Source organism: Triplophysa dalaica, chromosome 5 (assembly GCF_015846415.1).
Source record: "Triplophysa dalaica isolate WHDGS20190420 chromosome 5, ASM1584641v1, whole genome shotgun sequence".
Taxonomy (NCBI): domain Eukaryota; kingdom Metazoa; phylum Chordata; class Actinopteri; order Cypriniformes; family Nemacheilidae; genus Triplophysa; species Triplophysa dalaica.
This window is the reverse complement of record NC_079546.1, coordinates 4,561,879-4,582,188: the sequence shown is the minus strand read 5'-3', so window position 1 is coordinate 4,582,188 and position 20,310 is coordinate 4,561,879. Positions and strand designations below refer to the sequence as shown.

At 37.5% G+C, this 20,310-nt stretch overlaps 1 protein-coding gene and 1 long non-coding RNA gene across 5 annotated transcripts in view; one reads left to right on the top strand and one right to left on the bottom strand.

Annotated features, from left to right (window-relative positions):
• LOC130420364 (uncharacterized) overlaps positions 1 to 8,362 on the top strand; it is a 17,186-nt gene extending 8,824 nt beyond the window's left edge. For 2 of the 3 annotated variants that reach the window (XR_008906639.1, XR_008906637.1), the window contains exons 4-9: positions 546 to 752; positions 1,066 to 1,172; positions 1,418 to 1,613; positions 3,533 to 3,610; positions 5,021 to 5,159; positions 8,015 to 8,362. This is a non-coding gene — a long non-coding RNA (uncharacterized LOC130420364). Of the gene's footprint in view, positions 1 to 545; positions 753 to 1,065; positions 1,173 to 1,417; positions 1,614 to 3,532; positions 3,611 to 3,793; positions 3,993 to 5,020; positions 5,160 to 8,014 lie in introns of all 3 variants that reach the window. The other variant, XR_008906638.1, reaches the window with a different exon arrangement.
• The window catches only part of stab2 (stabilin 2), a 22,705-nt gene extending 2,395 nt beyond the window's left edge, over positions 1 to 20,310 (bottom strand). Inside the window, exons 1-60 of one of the 2 annotated variants that reach the window (XM_056747594.1) lie at positions 20,208 to 20,310; positions 19,381 to 19,508; positions 18,835 to 18,941; positions 16,429 to 16,514; positions 16,276 to 16,342; positions 16,097 to 16,192; positions 15,895 to 16,017; positions 15,568 to 15,764; positions 15,351 to 15,481; positions 15,146 to 15,279; positions 14,942 to 15,024; positions 14,722 to 14,865; positions 14,413 to 14,556; positions 14,249 to 14,311; positions 13,965 to 14,081; positions 13,833 to 13,886; positions 13,676 to 13,756; positions 13,358 to 13,510; positions 13,168 to 13,227; positions 12,143 to 12,244; positions 11,912 to 11,998; positions 11,624 to 11,735; positions 11,322 to 11,511; positions 11,074 to 11,167; positions 10,838 to 10,996; positions 10,575 to 10,670; positions 10,402 to 10,497; positions 10,225 to 10,272; positions 9,603 to 9,739; positions 9,418 to 9,526; positions 9,198 to 9,275; positions 9,016 to 9,105; positions 8,797 to 8,904; positions 8,589 to 8,720; positions 8,366 to 8,494; positions 7,749 to 7,811; positions 7,108 to 7,203; positions 6,778 to 6,973; positions 6,575 to 6,670; positions 6,353 to 6,398; positions 6,141 to 6,220; positions 5,926 to 6,051; positions 5,673 to 5,749; positions 5,324 to 5,395; positions 5,012 to 5,131; positions 4,871 to 4,915; positions 4,713 to 4,793; positions 4,406 to 4,558; positions 4,197 to 4,334; positions 4,015 to 4,074; positions 3,732 to 3,908; positions 3,511 to 3,600; positions 3,260 to 3,406; positions 3,036 to 3,095; positions 2,779 to 2,902; positions 1,453 to 1,602; positions 1,256 to 1,360; positions 1,058 to 1,165; positions 544 to 737; positions 308 to 449 (exon numbers count right to left, since the gene is read on the bottom strand). In XM_056747594.1, the coding sequence (XP_056603572.1) occupies positions 308 to 449; positions 544 to 737; positions 1,058 to 1,165; positions 1,256 to 1,360; positions 1,453 to 1,602; positions 2,779 to 2,902; positions 3,036 to 3,095; positions 3,260 to 3,406; positions 3,511 to 3,600; positions 3,732 to 3,908; positions 4,015 to 4,074; positions 4,197 to 4,334; positions 4,406 to 4,558; positions 4,713 to 4,793; positions 4,871 to 4,915; positions 5,012 to 5,131; positions 5,324 to 5,395; positions 5,673 to 5,749; positions 5,926 to 6,051; positions 6,141 to 6,220; positions 6,353 to 6,398; positions 6,575 to 6,670; positions 6,778 to 6,973; positions 7,108 to 7,203; positions 7,749 to 7,811; positions 8,366 to 8,494; positions 8,589 to 8,720; positions 8,797 to 8,904; positions 9,016 to 9,105; positions 9,198 to 9,275; positions 9,418 to 9,526; positions 9,603 to 9,739; positions 10,225 to 10,272; positions 10,402 to 10,497; positions 10,575 to 10,670; positions 10,838 to 10,996; positions 11,074 to 11,167; positions 11,322 to 11,511; positions 11,624 to 11,735; positions 11,912 to 11,998; positions 12,143 to 12,244; positions 13,168 to 13,227; positions 13,358 to 13,510; positions 13,676 to 13,756; positions 13,833 to 13,886; positions 13,965 to 14,081; positions 14,249 to 14,311; positions 14,413 to 14,556; positions 14,722 to 14,865; positions 14,942 to 15,024; positions 15,146 to 15,279; positions 15,351 to 15,481; positions 15,568 to 15,764; positions 15,895 to 16,017; positions 16,097 to 16,192; positions 16,276 to 16,342; positions 16,429 to 16,514; positions 18,835 to 18,941; positions 19,381 to 19,508; positions 20,208 to 20,291 (6,565 nt within the window). In that variant the 5' untranslated portion in view covers positions 20,292 to 20,310. The remainder of the gene's footprint in view (positions 1 to 307; positions 450 to 543; positions 738 to 1,057; positions 1,166 to 1,255; positions 1,361 to 1,452; positions 1,603 to 2,778; positions 2,903 to 3,035; positions 3,096 to 3,259; positions 3,407 to 3,510; positions 3,601 to 3,731; positions 3,909 to 4,014; positions 4,075 to 4,196; positions 4,335 to 4,405; positions 4,559 to 4,712; positions 4,794 to 4,870; positions 4,916 to 5,011; positions 5,132 to 5,323; positions 5,396 to 5,672; positions 5,750 to 5,925; positions 6,052 to 6,140; positions 6,221 to 6,352; positions 6,399 to 6,574; positions 6,671 to 6,777; positions 6,974 to 7,107; positions 7,204 to 7,748; positions 7,812 to 8,365; positions 8,495 to 8,588; positions 8,721 to 8,796; positions 8,905 to 9,015; positions 9,106 to 9,197; positions 9,276 to 9,417; positions 9,527 to 9,602; positions 9,740 to 10,224; positions 10,273 to 10,401; positions 10,498 to 10,574; positions 10,671 to 10,837; positions 10,997 to 11,073; positions 11,168 to 11,321; positions 11,512 to 11,623; positions 11,736 to 11,911; positions 11,999 to 12,142; positions 12,245 to 13,167; positions 13,228 to 13,357; positions 13,511 to 13,675; positions 13,757 to 13,832; positions 13,887 to 13,964; positions 14,082 to 14,248; positions 14,312 to 14,412; positions 14,557 to 14,721; positions 14,866 to 14,941; positions 15,025 to 15,145; positions 15,280 to 15,350; positions 15,482 to 15,567; positions 15,765 to 15,894; positions 16,018 to 16,096; positions 16,193 to 16,275; positions 16,343 to 16,428; positions 16,515 to 18,834; positions 18,942 to 19,380; positions 19,509 to 20,207) is intronic. The other variant, XM_056747595.1, reaches the window with a different exon arrangement.

The following is a 20,310-nucleotide window of genomic DNA, read 5'->3' as shown; positions in this document are numbered from 1 at the left end:
ACCATTGATGACTATAGGTGGAAAAATGACAAAGTGAACCAGAATTTTTTTCTGTCCTACATTCTTCAAAATATCTCAGTAATTTTTTCCTACTATGATCATCAAGGTGGCCAAGAACTGTTTGGTTACATGCATTCATCCAAATATCTTTCAGTGTTCATCAGAACAAAGACATTAATACAGATTTGGAACAACTAGTAACATTAAGTGAATGAAGACAGAATTTCCGATACAAAAACTGTTGCTTTTAATGCAATATTGGTGAAAGCATTATCTGTTAAATTTTTATTGTATGACTAATACAAACCCTCGTGGTGCAGATCTGTACACTGAGCATCTGAATGACAATGTCTGTAATCCTGCAGACAGCGATTGACCGGCAACAGCTTCAGTTCGCACTCAATCCCATCACCGATGTAGTTGTCTTTACACTCACATTTCCTCTTGTCCTTTCGAAATAGAACATACCATGTGTTAACTTCATATTTCTATCCATGCATTCATCTATCATTAAACTATAATTAAAGACAAATGCCCGCTCACAGGTCCAGTCATCGTGCAGGTGGCATGCTCGTGACACCCCCCGTTGTCATCAGCTACGCAAGGGTCGATCGGTGTGCACACAAACCCATCGCCGGAGTAACTTTTGAGACAAGCGCAGCTCACTTTCTCCTCCTTCTGAGTGCACTTAGCATCCTTCGAACAACCACCATTCCAGTACTTGCACATGTCGGCCGCTGCAGAAAAGAGAGGTTAGGAAGTGCAAACCAAAGCACAGAAAGTATGGGCTACGAATATTAATGTTACCTCAATTTCTGAATGGCAGAAAGTAAACAGTTTTTTTTAAACAGATACACAATCTTGTTTTGGAGATAGTTTATCAATATTTATGGCTTGTTTCCCAGAATAAATTAACTAAGCTGAGATATTTTTGAAATATTTAATTCTAGTTTCAGATGTCATTTTGTTTCTTTAATGAAACAAGCCGATTTGGACAAAATAGGACAAGGAATTGTATGTTCCCCCAAAGTTTATGGTGACATCCTCATGTTTGCACCTGTACAGGTGATACCATCTCCTTCATAGAAGGGTTTACAGACGCAGGTATTGTTCTCCATACAGACAGCTTTCTTATGGCAAGCGGGACTGCAAACAGGAACATCAGCTGAAACGTAAGAGACGGAATCAGAGTAAGGTTTTCCATTTTCTACTTTTTTTTTATTTAATCCCAAAACCAAAAGAGTAAAGTCTGTACCTAATTTGTTTTCACAACGAGAACCCGTCCAGCCCTCGTCACAGAAACACGAACCGGTACCTTTCATCCCTTGATCACATGAACCGTGTTCTGTGCAATTACAGGCTAAAGAAACAGGAAGAGGAAACAAAGCACATTGAAGAATGTTGTCTTATTCCACAGAGAGTACCTGGATGTTGTTGCTTTGAAAAGCTCACCTGTGCAGTCTGGTCCAAAATGTCCGTCCACACACAGCTCGCATGCTACACCTGTAAATCCAGCATCACAGGTGCAGGTGCCATTTCCTAAATGATCCTCATCACACTTACCATGGCTACTGCAGGGGGAGCCTGGACCTCCAGGACATGCTGGAGAACAGGTAATGAACACCTTATTTTCAGCTGGTTACTCGCTGACATGTTTTTCTTTTTTACATACAGCCGTGGGAAAATTAAGAAACCATTTCAAAATTATTTTCAGATTTTTTCTGAAATATGTGTTTGGGTAAAATCATTTGAACTCCCAACAATATTTCTCCCAAATTTCTGATAAAAATATTGTTTCTATTTACATTTAAATCATTAAAAATATAAACTAGTGAAACTGAAAAAATACAGACGAGGCATCTTTTCTTTTCATCTTTTCTTGCCAAATACTGCAAAGTTCATATTCACTTTTAAGCAATACAACAGTTAACGTCAAACATCTTTTGGTGATAATCTGGGCCTGTATGTATAAAACTTCTCACAAATATTTTTTTGACACTTTTAAGAGCATTTTTAAGAAGTAGGACTTTTTAAGAGTAGGAGCCTTATAAAGAAGCTAAAAGCAACCTCCAGTAAAGTTTAAGAAGGATTATTAAGGTTTTGACTTAAGTGTTGTAATTTAAGGACCACAATGATTTAAACACAAAAACCTCTCGATCAGCCAATAGGGAGCCTGCAAGGGTGAAGTCACAGAAGCATGGCACCATTCACTCATGACTGAATTAAGACATTATATTACTTTATATATACACCTGTCAGCTGCAATCCATAACTTATTTGGACAAAATAACTATAGAAAAATATAGTAAATATAGTTATAAGACATGCCTTCCCCTGATTCACAACGGTAAGCTTGTGATAGTTATTGAGCTGTACGATTTTACACCGGTTAACTAACTTGCAAATTCAATTTTCGAACAGAGATGGCGACAGAGATGCAAAAGTAAAAACATATTTTTTACAGTTGATGCCTTTATTGTAAGAATAAGAGTAGAATTAAGTAGTTTTTAGAATTTTGACACATTTGAAAGTAAAATTTTACTCCAAGCAGCTTTATACATACGGGCCCTGATATGTTTATCACAGTTTTCATGCGTTTTGTTGCTGTCAGTCTTTCACATTGCTGTTGTATGACTTTTTCACTCCTGAGCTTTGATTTTGTTCAACAGACACTGGACTTGAATGGCCACAATACATCTAGAAAGTCTCTAAATTTTCCACGTCTGTATATGTACATGTATGCAAACAATGTAAATAATACAGCACAACACTGCGTACCAAGACAGTCTCTGCCGAAGTACCCTGAACAGCATTTTGGCTTCCAAATGACCATAGTACATATGGATTGGCATCCATCAAAATCAGCCACGTAGTGATTAGTCAGGTCACACTTTTGTTCATGCTAGATTGTAAACACAAAATGTTACAAAATTCTGTCGTGAAAGGATGTTTGTTTACTTTCCAACCTTAAAAGCAACTCAAGGCATCTAATGACGACAGACTAAGATACAGCAAAGGTGAACCGCACGTTTTACCTTCGGCCTGCTTCCAGGTGGGCAGTCGGAGGAAGTACGTCCACATCTTCTGCATGGCAACTGTTAAAACGAAACATAAAAATAAACGCATCTAGTGATAAACTAGAGACTACACTTACTGTAAAATCCAAACTGTAGAGTAGGATTGCTTTCATCACTTCATCTTTAATACTCAGAACAAGCATGCATTGTATCAGAGTGAAATGACCAATTTTGGGACTCACTGTGATATCAAATGTGTTCGTACTGTCACAGCGTCCCCCAAGGCTCAGAGGATTCAGGAGACAGTTGATGCCATAAATGATGCCGCCGTTGAATTTGATGTTTCTCTTTACAATCCGACAGCTTTTATCATTCACATAGAATTCGCCCTGAGCAGAAATAATCAAGGCGTGACACAGATATTTATTCAATGAAATCTGATCAATCGTTAATACAAGAAGAACCTTTAACCTTTAAATGTCATCATACTTACAATTTGCTCTTCTCCCACACAGGCCACAGACAGATCTGAGCCCTGTTGAGTTCTTAAAGAACTGCTGCGCATGAGGTCACTCGGCAGAATCTAGAAGACAGTAAGTTGTAATAAACTGCATTAGGGGTCACTGAAAAAATATTTTGTGTATTGTAAATACGAATTATAAAGTAAAGGGTAATCAAATGATACGTGTACAACATAATGTATAGAGGACAAACCATGGTATCGTGCAAGATGTGGAATCTAAGATACTCTGCTAGTTTCTCACGGTTATGCATAGCGTACAGGAAGTCCTTCTGCTCCTGGGCTAGAGCGGCCATAGCGGCATCTGTGGGCAGGAACAAGGTGACGGGCTGGTAGATTTTGTCCGTCACTAACTTCAACACATCTGTGTCCTTTAAACAAACAATTCAACATTGAGGTCATAAGATGTTCATCTGAACGCCTGCTTCGAGACAGAATAATCAGAAGAAGGGAAGGTAAATAGATGTGATTTCTCACCTCAAGCAGTTTGTAAAATGTCTTGAAGCCGTGAAGATTAACCACATCGGAGAGGTTACGCTTTAAATAGAAAAGTTCAGTAAATGAGAATTATGTCAGTGTGATCTTAACATTTCAACTTCATTTTCACTGTAAATCATCATGTGACTTGAAGAGATGGGTGTGATACTGTAAGGACATACGGGGTTGTCTTCCTTCCTGGACATCTGGTTCTGCAAACTGGGCGGGATTAGGACAGTGTCGATCTCGTGAAAAATCCCGTTAATGCTTTCCGGATTACTGAACACAATTTTGGCCTTGCTATTGATATATATAGTGTCCTGGGAACAAAGAAACAGTGTTAACTTTCCAAGTTGTATTTTCTTTCTTTTCCATTGATAAAACATCATACCTCAGTGTTTGTGATGCTAAGGACGTCACCCATAAGCGTTGTGAGGTTACGAGTTTGCATAAGGTCCTCCGGGAGTAGGCTGCGGCAAGGCACTATGTGATACCTTATGATTTCGCCAAACAACCCTGAGTTTCTCTTTCCTGAATCCTTTACCTAAACAAACGCGTGACTCATCAGTAACGGTAAAGAAACACTATTGGTTCTCCATATCATCTACGTTTGTTAAGAGACATATAGTAACGCTTCATGTTGGATTCAACGTAGCGGCAAAAATATTAATGAAAAGATCAAGATCTAAAAGACATACCAGTGAATTTTCAAAAGCTTTTTCGGTGGGTGCAAAGACAGTGAAGGGACCACGACTTCTGAGAGCAGAAACACTAGCAATCTGTAAACAAATTTACAGTCGGATGGTTTTCTCAGATAAAAAAACCAACCATACACGATTATAATGAAGATACACACCATCACTCCAATCAGAAACTCCCTCAATCTTCTGTGTGTAAGCTCCTGAAAAAAGGAATAAGTGTACATATACAAAAGTGAGAGATCACGTCTGTGTTGTAACGTTTGCGTGCCGAGGTGTTTTGCTGTACATCATCTTACTCTCTGCAGGGATCCTCTACAAATCTCTCCATCTCCGATATAGCCAGACCCACAGGTACAGTTTCTCTTTGAGGGTCCTGTCATGGTACAGCGGGCATTCCAGTGGCATCCGCCATTTAACTGCATGAACACAAGAGATGAGATGCAAGTACGTTTCAGAATAGTTAGCTATTCATTTTAATATGTGTGCTTGAGTGCAGTGTACCTTTGGTACAAATTGAATGTAATTCAATGGTCTGTTTTGATATGACATCATGCATAAACAAAGCTTCATAACTAAGCATGATAAAATGGAAAAAATCACCAACGTACCTTACGACACACATTGATGGCCTCACAATTGTTTTTGACCATTGTAAATCCCGTTTTGCAAACACATGTTGCCTAAAAAATGAATGTCAGTGCCAAGTGTATTATTCAACAATCGTCAATTGCAAAACTCTCATGTCTGATTTAAAATGATTATATTGGCTACATGTGCCATCTAAGCCATTCATGTTTCATGTAAAATTTAAGGAATGTCCTGTATATGATATACAAAACGTTATTTAAATGCGAAAATAAAATTAATTATTTACACATTCTGGTCATATCTAAATTTAAATGAAATGCGTTTATTGCTGACAACTTTTTTACCCGGTGTGTGTTTAATAGCTTGTACCTTATTAGGACCTGTGCTTATGCAGTCAGCATCCGGGTCACACCCCCCATTGTTACCTTCCAGACAGGCGTTGATGGCTTCAGAAACACAGGCACACATTAATATATTACAAAATCAATCATTAATCTGTCATCATTTGTCAATCAATCAATAATTCCCTTAAATTGAAACCTGAATTTAGACAAAAATTATGCCCCTAAGCACATCAAATATTTTTTTATTATTCATCATTGTGAACATTAAACAGACTTACGAATGCACACTATCCCATCTCCTCCGTAGCCTTGGGGGCACACGCATATTCTCTGTCCCGGGACGGTTCTCTTACACAGCGCGTGGGCATTACAGCCTCCGTTATTCTCTGCACAAGCGTCCACCGCTGGAATGACATAAAAGCATGTTTGATGTTAAAACACAGCCGATGACGATTGAATACAATCTCTGTTTATTTTTGTGACGGATTCTTACCTGTACAATGAGTGCCATTACCCTGAAACCCTGCTGCACATTTACAGTAATAGGTACTGTCCGCTTCATTCATTGGACAACTGCAAACATTCAAATATATACGTTAGGTGCAACTCAAAGGTACTTCTATGAATGGCGTGATATTTAGGTACGATGAAAAAACATGGTAGCAGTGTTGCACTATGGACGGTATTTTTGAAGGGTCAACTTACTTGGCACTGCTGTGACATTTTCCTCCGCACATGTCTGACGTACTAACTGAAAATAATCATTGGTAAACATGATGATTTGAGATCAGGCAATATTTTATGCTTGTCAAATTTGTAATGTTTTCCATACTAAATGCCACATTTGGATCGATTTTTCTATGTTACAGAATCACATTCATCCATTTTATGTACTAGACTCCATGTGTGCACTGATAAATATCATACCAAGGTTGCAGGTTATTCCTCTCCAGCCCAAATCACACTCGCAGCTGCCGTCTCCATCCATACCGTCTTTACAACGTCCATGAACGCACTTACACTCTAGAGGGAAAGAAGTATGGACCCAAATAATAAACCTTCAGCCAACCAACCCTATACGTCCAGTCTCTCAATGCAGTATGTGAATATAGAGTTTAAATGTCTGGTACCTTGGTCGCAGTGAATTCCATATCTTCCTCTTTGGCAATTCTCACAGGCAGTTCCATTAAAATTCTGGTTGCACTGGCAAACCCCTGTGCCGTTTGTTCCATCAGCACATACGCCGTTGCCGAAACAGGGTTGAGCCTCTGGCCCCGGACACCGCTCACAGTTTATTCCATGATAACCAGCACAACACTGTCTTTTCTGCAAAGAGAATTACTTCAAACACTTTGACAAAACGCATCTTTACTGAAGTGTGGTTTTTGTTATACTGAACAAGTTAGGAACCGAGCAACGTGTGCGGTTAATGAATAAGTGAAATGTAACAATTCACATACAATAGTGACTTTCACACATTTGAATTGACATCCGATGGTCAGCAGTGTCTCTTCTTGATACACTCGAGTGTACATGCATCTTCTCTTTGGTTTTGTCTGAAAAGAATGTTACATATGTTTTTAAGCTATTAGTTGAAATTGAATGCAGTATCTCTGGTATTGAATTAAAGGGACGTTTCACCTAAAAATTTAAATTCTGTCTATATTTACTCACCCTCAAGTTTTTTCAAATCTGTATATATGTCTTTGTTCTAATGAAAACAGATGACGATATGTAGGAAAGCAAAAAGCTCTGGGACACTTTTGACAACCATTGTCATTTTTCCTACTATCAATGGTGGCAAATAACTGTCTGGTTATAAGCATTCTTCCAAATATCTTTGTCTGTGTTCATCAAAACAAAGAACTTTATACAGATTTGAAACAACTTGAGGGCGATTAAATGATGACAGATTTCAAATTTTTCGGTGAACAACATACTGTACACACGTCAGAATACATGATAGCATTAGATTACTAAATATAATGAATACAAAATAGTATTCACCTGTGTGAACTAAAATTTTGATGCAACTTGGTCTGATATTGTACGTATTGTAATGCTTACATTCATGAGTTAAATATGAAGCTTTTGCACTCACCGTTCTTTTCGTTCCTGAAGGACAAATGTCCTCCGCAGGTCTGAAACAATCCATGCAGCGTCCCTGCCGTCAAGAAACGCATGTTTAGAATTGAAAACTGATATTTTACAGATCATTTGAAGTATCCCTTTTGAAACCTTTCTTTTTGTCAGATACAATCATTTATTTTTTCAGTAGGATCAGTATGAATTGGTTAATCTATATATATATAGTAGCCTATATAGAATATACTGTATAACCTGATATTTTGTCTTTGTGCTTCACAGAAGCCAGAAAGTGGTTCGGTTTGGAAGGAGATGAAGGGGAGTGAAATATGACAGAATAGTTCATTTTTGGTGAACTATGTATTAAAACAAAGACATAACAACATAATCAATAAAACCAAAGATTATTCAGACACCTTCAACATTTCTTACATTATCACAGTGTATTGGATATAGTTTAGAAAATGGTACTAAAATCTGACAAGAGTCTAAATTTGTAATTTGTAATAATTTGGTCCCAAATATGTCAGCTTACTTTATTTACAATAGCGTCCTGCACCCACTTGTAAAAAATATCAATCTGGTGTCTGAATCATTTTTGGTTTGACTGTATTTTAAGGTGACGCATTATACCGGGAGAAGTGCAGTGGATTCTTTGTCACAGCGGTTGTTTGGGATGGACAGAACAGCAGACAGTGTGTGGATCACCCCTTTATTTGCCTCAATATTTGTTGTGTTCATCTCAGCATCATTTACAAACACCTTTTGGAAAAGGGAGGGATGGTTAACATTAATGGTCAAATACCAAGCAATTGTATCATCTTAGCATTATCGCATTTAATAGTCATGGACTTGCCTTGTTATCTTTGCGTAAAAATCCCAGCTGATAAGAGAAGCCCAACAGAGTATCTTTATAAAGTCCATCCATCAACTGTTCTTCTTTAATGATTTCATTCACAATAATGTGATACTGGGTCACATTCAAATCCTAAAAACAAACACACAAAATCAACAATGCACTATTCAAAATCATACTGTGTTACACATAGACGTGTGTGAAGTACCAGTATTTCCTCGCCCGTTCTTTTGAGGTATTCTTGGATGGCACTGTCTGTTGGGGCAAATATGGTAAATCCAGTAGACTCCTCCAAAATATCGGTCAAGTTATGTTTCTGAAAAAACAAAATACAATTCAAACACACAATTGATTCTTAGGTAGGATAAAATGTCTATAAAATGCAACACAAGGTACAGAGGTACATTATTGTAGATATGACACTTACAGTGAGAGCGTCGCGGAAAATCGAGAGATCAGGCGTCTGATCCAACACCTCCAGCAAACCTGTACTCGACTGTCGCTCCGAGATCAGCACCTGGAACAGACCAGCAGTGGTGTATTTCCTCTAGTTCTTTAACAGAAGACTTTGTTAATTTTTTTCAAGATAGATATACGATAAGGTCATACAGTGTCAATAAGATGGATAACTCCATTCTGCGCAACCATATCTCCATATATAACTTTTCCTCCTGCGACAAAGGTGCTCTGAATTAAGGGAGAAAGAATAACATTAAATTAAAAGAGGTTTCAAGTAATATAATTTATTTTGAATGTATGTTAACATTGTCTAAGAGATTAAGAGACTGTTAATACACAGGATTTTTTTTCTTGTCATTCGTGGACTCACATCATTGGTTGAAGAAACTTGAAGTGTCCTTTTTAAAAGAGAAGCTAGTTGTGGCGAAGGGTTGGTACGAAGATCGGTCAGTCTAAATATTCCAGGAATAATGTGATTCCTGTGAAAACAACATGCATTATGAAACAAGAAAGGTTTTTTGGAAGCTTCTGCGACAAAGTTCATCATGTCCTTACTTGATAAGACTGGGAAGATTACTGCGGGAGAGCCAGAAGTCTTTGTCGTCTTTACTCATTTTTTCTATTGCTTGAGGCGATGGTATAAAAAGAGTACAATTCTCCACCTCTGATAGCAGCTGAGAAGCATCCGCTAGCTATTAAATAATTCAGAATACATCATTACATTCAAAGTAATAATAAACGCTGTAACAATATTTATAAACAAATCTGTCTTTGTATGTTTATTTTAGGCTTGTTTTGAAAGTGTAACTCAAATTATTTATAGTATTATTTATATTTCTCATATAAAATAGCATAACAGAGATTTCTTAATTGTTAGTTATTTTCAATTTTTTGCAAACGCACCATAGGAAAATGTGCATATTAGTCTGTTAACCCATAAACAATATATGAAGAGTTTACTTGCAAAAACAGATCACTCGGTTTTTTAAAGATCTTCAAATATTATGTTTTTTTATATGTTATGGTTTATTTGTGTTAGTTAGCTGTATTTTTTTCAAACGTCTGTAATTTGATTGATAAGATTTAGAAAACTGTTTTTGCAAATGAACTCTTCATATTTTAAACTGAACTAAATAAAATGTAAATTGATACTAAACTACTTCAAAGCCAAACTTACAGTGACCCATTTGTTAAATTCTAGAAGTTCCGGGTTTGTTGCCACTTCCTACAAAGACATCATTTAAAAACATAAGAATATTTACAACATTAAGTTAATGCACAAATATTCTGCAATGTATCACAAGTTTGCATACTTTAACATCTTTATAAACTCCTCAGAAGAAATGTCATATACCTGTGCAAGCGATCCGTAACAGATGATTCCATCACCAGCATAATCGTCCTCACACACACACCTCCATCCGTCCTGTCCCATAAACTGACAGGTGGCCTTAAAAAATGAAAAATAGAAACCGGTCAGGATGCTTCGGATGAGTGCATATGTGTGAGTGTTTGTTTGACACTCACCAGGTAATGACATCCACCCTTCTGTTCTACACACTGATTCATCGGTTCGCACGCCCTTCCGTCGCCGTGGTAACTGTTTTTACAGGCACAGTCGCTCTGATAAAAAATAAACACATCAATGGTAAATGAATGTGTCGGTGGTTAAATCATCAGGGGAATAGATGAATATGAAGGGATGACATTTGAATGAGTGAATAAATGAATGAAATGCATGGATTAATGAAGAAATAGATCAAAACAGATGAATAAATAGTCATGCTCACCTGTCCTGGACCCACATAGATACAGGTGGCATTAGGGTGACACCCCCCTCTAGACGGATCCAGACAGTTGTTGATGAGCTGACACTCGTCTCCATCCTCTCTCCATCCACTTAGACACTGGCACCTATGTGTTCCCGGACCCGTCTTTATACATTTGGCCTATGGATCAAGAGTTAACATCTTTATAACATAGAAGCTAACAAAGCAACCCAAGCACACATGTGCATCTGACTCACGTTGATGCTGCAGCCTCCGCGATTAGGCAAAGCACATGGATCTCTCTCAATGCACATGTATCCATCCCCTTTGAAACCCGGCTTACACACACACCTGATTGAAATCAATACAAAAACATCTAATATGACTGATGGTTCCGGTCCTTGATGGTGATCAATAACCTAATAAAAATTCGAAGTCACTTGAATTTGCTATTAAAGTATGATTTTGCGATGTTTCTTTTAAATAAAAGGAGTTGCGACTTTACATTTTGTCATGTGGAATTGTCAAAGTACTGGACACGCAGTCTGCGTGGGCATGGCATGGCTGGTTGGGCCCGCACGTCAACGTTTGCTGCTCACAGAATTCTCCGGTATAATCTTCTTTACATGAGCCCACCTTACATTTACCGCTGGCCTCTGGACGATTATCACACACACCTTGTATGCATCCACAGGCTTGTGTTGGGGGGAAAATAATGTTGTTAGTTACCTGGTTAAAAAACATTTGAAATGTTGCAAAATTGTGTTATACCAGGAGTATGAGGTAAGTGGAGAAAGGATGTCATACTTTTGTCACAGGACGGGCCGTATTTGTTTGGGTTGGCACAGTACTGGCAGCGCGAGCCTTTAAAATTGGGCTCGCACTGGCACGTGCCCTTTCCATCGATGCCGTCAGAACACTACAAAAAAGATGTGGTAATGGCTTTACAACATAAGAGAAAACATGGTAAACGTGATGGTGAGCTGCCATAGTGCTTAATCATAAACAGAAGAGAGAGGGGAAGTGGAATATTTTCAGTATGAATGCAATTAAATATATTTATAACAGACAGTTCACTAGGCTTTAAATATTTACCTTGCCATGAGAGGAACAGGGGGCGGTAAAACCACCTGGGCATGGAGAACAGTCTGGCCCGAAGAAACCTTTGCAGCAGAGAGGGGTCTAAATTCACACAGACAAGCTTTCACGTTAAGACTTCATGTAGAAGCTTTGACTGGGTCAGATTTACAAGCATAATTGCAGTTTCACTTGCAAGAATATATCTGTTGGCATCGCAATAAAAGCGGCGTTGAAACAGATACTCACAGTCTTTGTCTCGTTGCAATTGTAAGCACAGCCAGAGGTGAGTAAGGGTATACGGCTCTCAAGATTATTTATCCTATACACACAGTTTTTCACATCCACTTTCTGAGAAAAAGAATACAACAGGAATAAGGAACAAATCAGTGTTGGTTTGGACAGTTTTGCACCAATTTAACTAAGATTAAACAACATAACTCCGAGACCTCGATAACATCAGGTGTTTATGATAGTTATGTTACCAGAATATTTAGAGCAAGCTATATGTGAACATTATATTTGCATCCATACAATCTTGTTTTATCATTTGCAATGCACAACAAGACAAAAGAATAGTGATAACCTTTTCGAAACAAAACTATATGGGAATATACTGAAACATGCAATTTAAAAATACATTTCCATATATTGAAACAAAGTGCTTATATATTTTTAATACTATATAATAAGGGCTGTACAACGATGAGTTGCGACTAATCATATGCAAAATAAAAGGTTTTGTTTGCATAATATATGTGTGTGTGTGCAGGGTATTATAATTCTGAATATACAAATGCACACACATGAATGTATAATTCTAAGAAAATATATATAATTTTATAACTATAATATAAAAAATATACACATACATACAATTATATATAAATGTATCTACACATGTAAAATATTTTGTATACATGCAGTTGTGTATTTATATATACAGAATTATTATTATATTATGTTAAGTATTATACTATTATTATACACAGTACACACACACATATAGGCTATTATGTTAACAAAAACCTTTATTTGTGATACGATTAGTCGTGACTACTTGTTGTATTGCCCCATATATAATATTATAGATCAATAATATGTAATATATATACGTAATATAATATAGTAAAACAATGTTTAATATTTTTACAAATATGTTATATGACTTAATATATTTACTGTTAAAGGAAAATACATTTCTTTCAACTAAGGAAAATACAATTAATAAAAGTTTTTTTAATGTAAATCTGATCTGTTCAGTGAAACCTCACCATTCGTTCACCCGTAGGACAAAAAGATTTGGAGGAACTTGTACAGCTCACACATGGACCCTGTGATAAATAGAAAAAGATAAATAAACACTTATTGCACATTAACAAACAAAGTCGATCCGTTTTTGAAAATCAGCTTATTCAGAACACAATAAAAATGTATTTAAATAGATCTTAATATGTGACTTGCCCTATAAACATTGTTTTCTGTAAGGTCACAGCGATGTGGAAGGATGGGCTCTATGGATGCTGGAATCAGAACGCCCTCTACTGAATGGAGAAGACCATTCGCTGCCTCAACATCCAGTTCCAGCATCACCTCGCCATTGACCAGCATTTGCCCCTGTATGTATTCAAAAAAACAGCCATAATGCAATGTGATTAATAGACCACAATAGTATATTACATAATGTGGTCCGGAAACTAATTTGCGCATACAAAAATGTCACATTGTGTATATTTGGCTTATGATCCAAATGGCTTAATATAACGATTGAGGTGTACTCACAGCAGCGGTTACGTTAAAGGTCAGGGCCTGGTTGGCCATGCTCATGGCACGAGAGTTTGAGGCGATGTAACTGGCACTCAACTGCATACAAATATATACTGATAATGATAGCCAGTCAACGATCAAGAAATAGAATTGAGCATGTGTACACACAAACCTGGGAATTGGAAATGATGTGATTGCGCATCAGCTCAAGAAGCTTATTCTTACCCTGAAATGGGAGAAATCAGATAGAAATTGAATATGATACATAACTATAATTAGGGAATTTGTAATATTTACAGCGTACCTCTTCAGAACTGAGGTAGTCTAGATAGCCAGCCTTCAGGAAGGTAAACGCTGGATTTGTTGGTGCAAATAGTGTATATGGTCCTGGACTTTCTAAAATGGCTGCCATGTTGGTTTTCTAAAAAGCACAAAAATCGTTTCAGATTGAGAACTAGAATAATTCGATTCCTGATTGATTCAATTCAAGTACGAGTTGTATTTGAAATAAAAGGACGGCACATAGCGTGCCTCTCAAGGTGCAAATAATGGCTCTTAGAACCTTCAAGGAACATTGAGTTTTCATACCTCAAGCAGAGACTTAAACTGAGAAAACTTTCCATTTTTCGAAAGAATCTGCAACAGGTTTTCCTGAAAATAAATTGTATTTGGATACAATATCGTGGATGGTTTTACAATAACATAAAGTTCAAACTTGAAAACCGTCATGTAAGAAACTCTACTTTTCAAACCTCTTTCTCGCTGATCACGGTGGAAGGGACGGCATCCATCAGCTTATCAACCAAATGAATAATTCCATTCGAGGCGAAGATGTCCGTATCAATAAAGGCTGCTCTCTTGCGGCTACCATGCAGACGGATTTTGATCTGCGTGAACTTTCGAAAATTGTGCAAGGAGAATAAAGTGAATTACTCATCACATAGAGATTGGAGTCATCACATAAGCAGATTCTAAACTTTCCGGGAACTGAGCAGGAAAGAATTTGGCGGAAAAACAACCAGTGAAAAATCGACACACACAGTTTGAATTGAATCACATACATCACTCAGGGATTCACCCGCCAGGCCAGTCAAAGTGTAGTATAAGATTCCTTTCTTCAGAGAGTCAAAATTCACCTCTCCGGCCACCATGTGCAGCTTGGCGAGATATCGAGCTTTCATTTCATTGGCAAGCAGCGTTTTCACCTGAAATTAAAACACGTTTGTACAATATTGTGTTTGTGTAGCCTATGTGTGAGTGTGTCCGCGTCGTCTGACTCACAGATGTGCCTTTAAAAGCTTTGTTCACCGGCACGAACACGGTAAATGGTCCGAGGGAGGTCAGAGGCCATGACATTGCTTTATCTGAAACAACACAGTAATGTCTGAATGTGTGAACAGTTCGTGCACAGATTTACCATATGACAAGAATTTATAGAAAAATAGAAAAAGATTTATAAAGCTCAAATGATAATAAAGGACTCACCGAACAGTGAAATGGCACTAGAAAGCTGCCCCGTCCAATCCCCACCTGGCTTTGAATTCAGTTCTTGCAGCTGCTGAATTATGTTGCCGAGGCATATCTTCCCGTTGCCTAGGTAACCGTCACGGCACTTACACCTGGAAACAGGTTGAAATTTTGCTATGCGAATAGTTTGTTACTGCGATAAACAAAGTGAAAGGAGACCTACTCGACTGTTCCTGGTACTACCGTGGCACAGGTGGCGTATTTATGGCACGAGTCTGGTCTGCACACATCTTTAATACTGCAGCCCATCCTTTCAACGTACTTCGAGAATCCCTCCAAACACTCACAGTGAGACTTTAAATATAGACCGAAGGATCACAATAGTGAGGGAAGGGAACAAATCGCGTGTGTGTTGCTGAATATCATTTTAACACACTTACCTTTCCAGGGCCGTCATACACACAGCGTGTAGAGCTAGAAGGGCAGTTACCAAAATTAGTTTGGCAGGGGTCAATAGGCATGCACACGTGTCCGTCGCCGCTGTATCCTTTTGCACACGTGCAGACGTGCTGGTTTGGTCCTGTATGCGCACACGCTGCATTCGCATGGCACACGCTTCTCGAGCAGGGATTTATTGCTGCATTAAGATGAGACAAAAACACAAAATAGATGTTGCGAAGTTCTCGTCTCCCTGGAGTTGATCCAATGGAATGAATTTCTCATCCCGACTTCCCGTTTCAACAAGAAATATTGAAAGAAGTACTCACACGTGCACCTGACTCCGTCACCTTGATAACCAGGTTTGCACTTGCACGCAAGCTGGGATTTGGAAATTTCCTCAATGCAGCGAGCGTCCGGCCCACACCGTAAAGAAGCACAGGCTGGGAGCTCTGGATTAAGAAAACACATTTATCTGCTTTTCCAATCTAAAGGCCTGCATGCATGAAGTAAAACCCTCTCATTTCTTACCTTGACTGCAGTCTATACCAGTATACCCAGACAGACATGTGCATTGTCCCGTGCCTTTAACTCCGCTGTCACATAGGCCATGCTTGCACTGGCACACTAATCATAACAACACGGATAACAGTCAGAGCATGTTTCTAATACAGACGAGATTCATTTGAAGTATTTTGGTGAGCCCTTACCGTTGTTGCATGCTTGTCCGTATAAATTCTCACTACAGTCCTCACAAGCTGTTCCCACAAAGCCTGTCTACAAAGACACTCGGAGATATTCATTGGGTGCTCGGTTACAGTGCAATAAAGTCAGAGAGATCATGAAAACGAGAGGGAACTTACCTTACATGTGCACGTACCGTTGCCCCCCATACCATCAGAGCAGACGCCATTGTTACTGCAGGGACTCGCCGCGGATTCCGGACACTCTATAGAAAGAAATGGAATAGAGAAAAATAAGAAAAATTAAAAAGAAAAGTCTGGAAAGAGTAAACCAACTATTTAAAGTAACAAATAACACTATACAAATATAAATAGGGGCTGTCAAACGATTAATTACAATAAAAGTTTGTGTTTACATAATATATGTCGGTGTACTGTGCACATTCATTTTGTATTTATAAACACATATACATGGATGTATATATTTAAAGGAGTCCTTCACCCAAAAATGATGAAGGGTGAACTCACCTTCGAGTTGTTTCAATTCTTTAAAAATGTCTTCCAAATATCTTTCTCCATGTTCATTGGAACAAAGACATTTATACAGATTGGGAACAGATCGAATGCGACTAAATTATGAAAGAATTTTCATTTTTGGGTGAAGTATCTCTTGATGAAAAATCTAAAAATGTATAAACGTTTACATATACATTTACCAATGATTGAATTTATATATTTAAGATTTATTTATTATTTATTTACATGTACATGCATGTTTTGTGTTTATTAATACAAAATGAATATGCACAGTACACAGACATATATTATGTAAACACAAACTTTTATTTAGGATACAATTGATCATAATTAATTGTTTGCCAGCCCTCATAACATTTCAAATCAATGAGTCAGACTAACAACTCTGACACTTTATGATTTTCATTTTATTTCACTTTTTCTACAATGTGTTATTTAGAACTATATTACCATAAACCAATCAGTATTTTGAATACATTTTGATAAATATATGTGGAAAATACATCTAGAGTCGTTTTAATTCAGAAATAGACAAACACTGACGCTTTTGGAGAGGATATGAGTTTGCAGAGTTTCTATGTTCTTTAAACAAGGCCCATCTTCTGTTTTACTGACCCTCACTCTTCCTTCCCCTCCCTTCTTTTCCCTTTATTCTCACGTAACACTTAGTCAGTCAATTATTTAAAGTAACAAATAAAACTATATAAATATAAATAGGGCTGTCAAACGATTAATTACAATCAATCAAATCCTGAATAAAAGTTTGTGTTTACATAATAAACGTTGGTGTACTGTGCATATTCATTCTGTATTAATTCATATTGAATTAATTTTGTGTCCCTTCCACTTTTCAAACCAAAGTTACACCCTTGGCATAGTTTCTCTGTTCTTCAAACACGGCCTATCTTCTGTTTTACTGACCCTCACTCTTCCTTCCCTTCCCATGATCAAAGCATTTTTAGCACAATACATAAAAAACACACTTACCGCATATATTGTATAAACAATTATTCATGATATCTGTAAGGTTTCCCCTCAGTCCTGTGACGGTAAATCACAATGCTTCCACAGACTTTCATAATGCTGACCCATCTCATTGACTCAAAGGTCAAATCATTTAACTTTTCTGAAACAATGCAGGAAGTTCTGCTGATAACAGACCAAAGAGACCAAGACAACAGATGGTAACTTAAGTGTTGACTCAGCTAACTCGTCGTGAGGTCTGTTTGTGTGCTGACAGGCCGAGGAAGTTCTGGAAATGAGACCTCCACAGCCTGTTGGTCAGCACATTCCAGCGGTGTAGAGGTACAGGACTTCCATCTCCCTCGTGTTGGAAAGGAAGTCTGCAAATCCCTTGTTCTACAAACTTCCTTCCACAATCACACATTTCTATAATGTGTTAAAAACGGCAGAGCTCGGCAACAGAGACACAGTGATTCTCAAAAGTCGACAACTGCACTTTCTTTGTGGAAAGCCACATTCGTACATAGAGGATTTATATCCCTAGTTACAAAATTCCGAAACGAATGCCAACAGAATTTCTATCAAAATTTGATCCCTATTGGGATCAAATAAAAATCCTTTAGGAATTCACAAAAGATCCTGCAGGATTAATTGAAATTTCCGTTTTCTGTTTATTTTCTTCGGGATTTTCTGTTTATCCAGTAGGATCCGAATAATAATGCTAATAATGCCATTTTTTCAATGTTAAACACTTCCACTAGTCGCCGAGAGGAACAATTCTTCCCCTTGTTTGTGTTCCAGACTTTGTTAGTGGTCGCGTCAGAGTAGTTCCTGTCCAAGTCCTCGCTTCAAAATATTCCCTCTGTGAATCTTGCCTCAAACAATAAAGGAAACACCGAATGCCATATAAATGTGTAAAAATTGGATAAGGACATTGAAAAAAATATGAACAATTTTCATTTGGTTCAAGGGGTTATTGATGCCAATATGCTTTTGTGAAAGTGAATCACATCTTTTCATATAAAATCCTACAGTTCCACAACAAAGTCCATAAGTTTAACATTTAAAAAAAGTCACCAAACTTACCAATGCAGTCATTGCCCCAGTAACCAGGACAGCATTGGGGCTCCATTGTGTCCTTAGAGCACTCAAATGAACAGCCCGCAAAACTCAATCCACTTGAGACAGAAAATCTAAATACACACGCAAAGTTAACCTTTATTATTGCATTTGAGAGGATTCACATGTTTTATGCACACGCAAACATGCAGCTTTTATCACAATCTTAACATTGAAATCCATTGATTTTATAGCGTAGCTTAATGTACTTTTAAATCTTATCCTCAGATAAACATTGTACAAAAGCTATGTACTATATATGAAGAATTTAATTCCAAAATGAGATAACTCTAATTTTATATAATATATAAATTTTGTATGATGTTATCATGTTTTTATTGTGTTTAATTATGTTAGTTTGCCGTATTTTTTTGTTATTTTGGCTTATTATGCAGTTTGATTGATATTAATTGGCATGCACAATAAAAAAACATTATTTTTGCTAGATCTCATTTTGGAGCCAAACTCTTCATATGTAACTTTAGTCCATAATGCACACACGCGCACACTAACCTGCAGTCCGATCCGCTCTTGCCGGGTGGCTTCTTGACGTATCCGCTGGGACACTTTATTAAAGATATTACGGAACAAGGAAAACATGTAGATTTGGTCACAATCTCGATGTTTTTATCACAGCGGTTCTGATGGACATCAAAAAAAACAAGAAACAGTACATTACTATGAGTAATAACTAACACAGTGTTGAAACTTACATGAAGACAAATGTTCTCTTTCATATCGTCAGTTCTTGCAAAACCAGTGTTGGAAAGCACGCTGAATCTCAACACCTGTTCCCGATTTTCCAAGGAGATTTACCTGATTCGTACAGCAAGACTATTACATTCTCAAGATGACTTTACCCAGAATTCCACAGTGCATGTCAAACAAATCAAACCAGGGAAGTTTGAATGGAAGAATCGTTTTCAATGCCTTGTGTGTCTTACGTCGACCACATAGATATGTTTTAGACTCAAACCACAAAAAAGCAAACATCTTTTAAACGAATATAGTAAACAGCTAATTTACTGGGCAATGAAGTTTTAGCTACAATACAGGAAGGTAATTACGCCGTTTTTTCCATGGAAACGGGTACAAATACTATTATCTGAAAAATTGCATGTTTATGTTTTTCTTTGCCAGCCTGTTGCCTGGCATATACAAACATCTGTAAACAGAAACTGAAGTAGAGATAACCTAGATGCAATATGCGTCAGAATAAACAACTGCCTGCCCTCTTAACTAAAATTCCACTTACAGTCCAAACATCTGATTCATTACATTTGCATTCCCTAGTATGAAATTGCACATTCGTAACATGGGTGCACGTGTATGATTCTCACCTTTGATGTTGCACCAGCCACACAGATCTCGATTCCCATGAGCAGCAGCAAACTTCCATAAACTGAGTTTAATCTGAACTCCATGGTAGTCACACTGTTTATC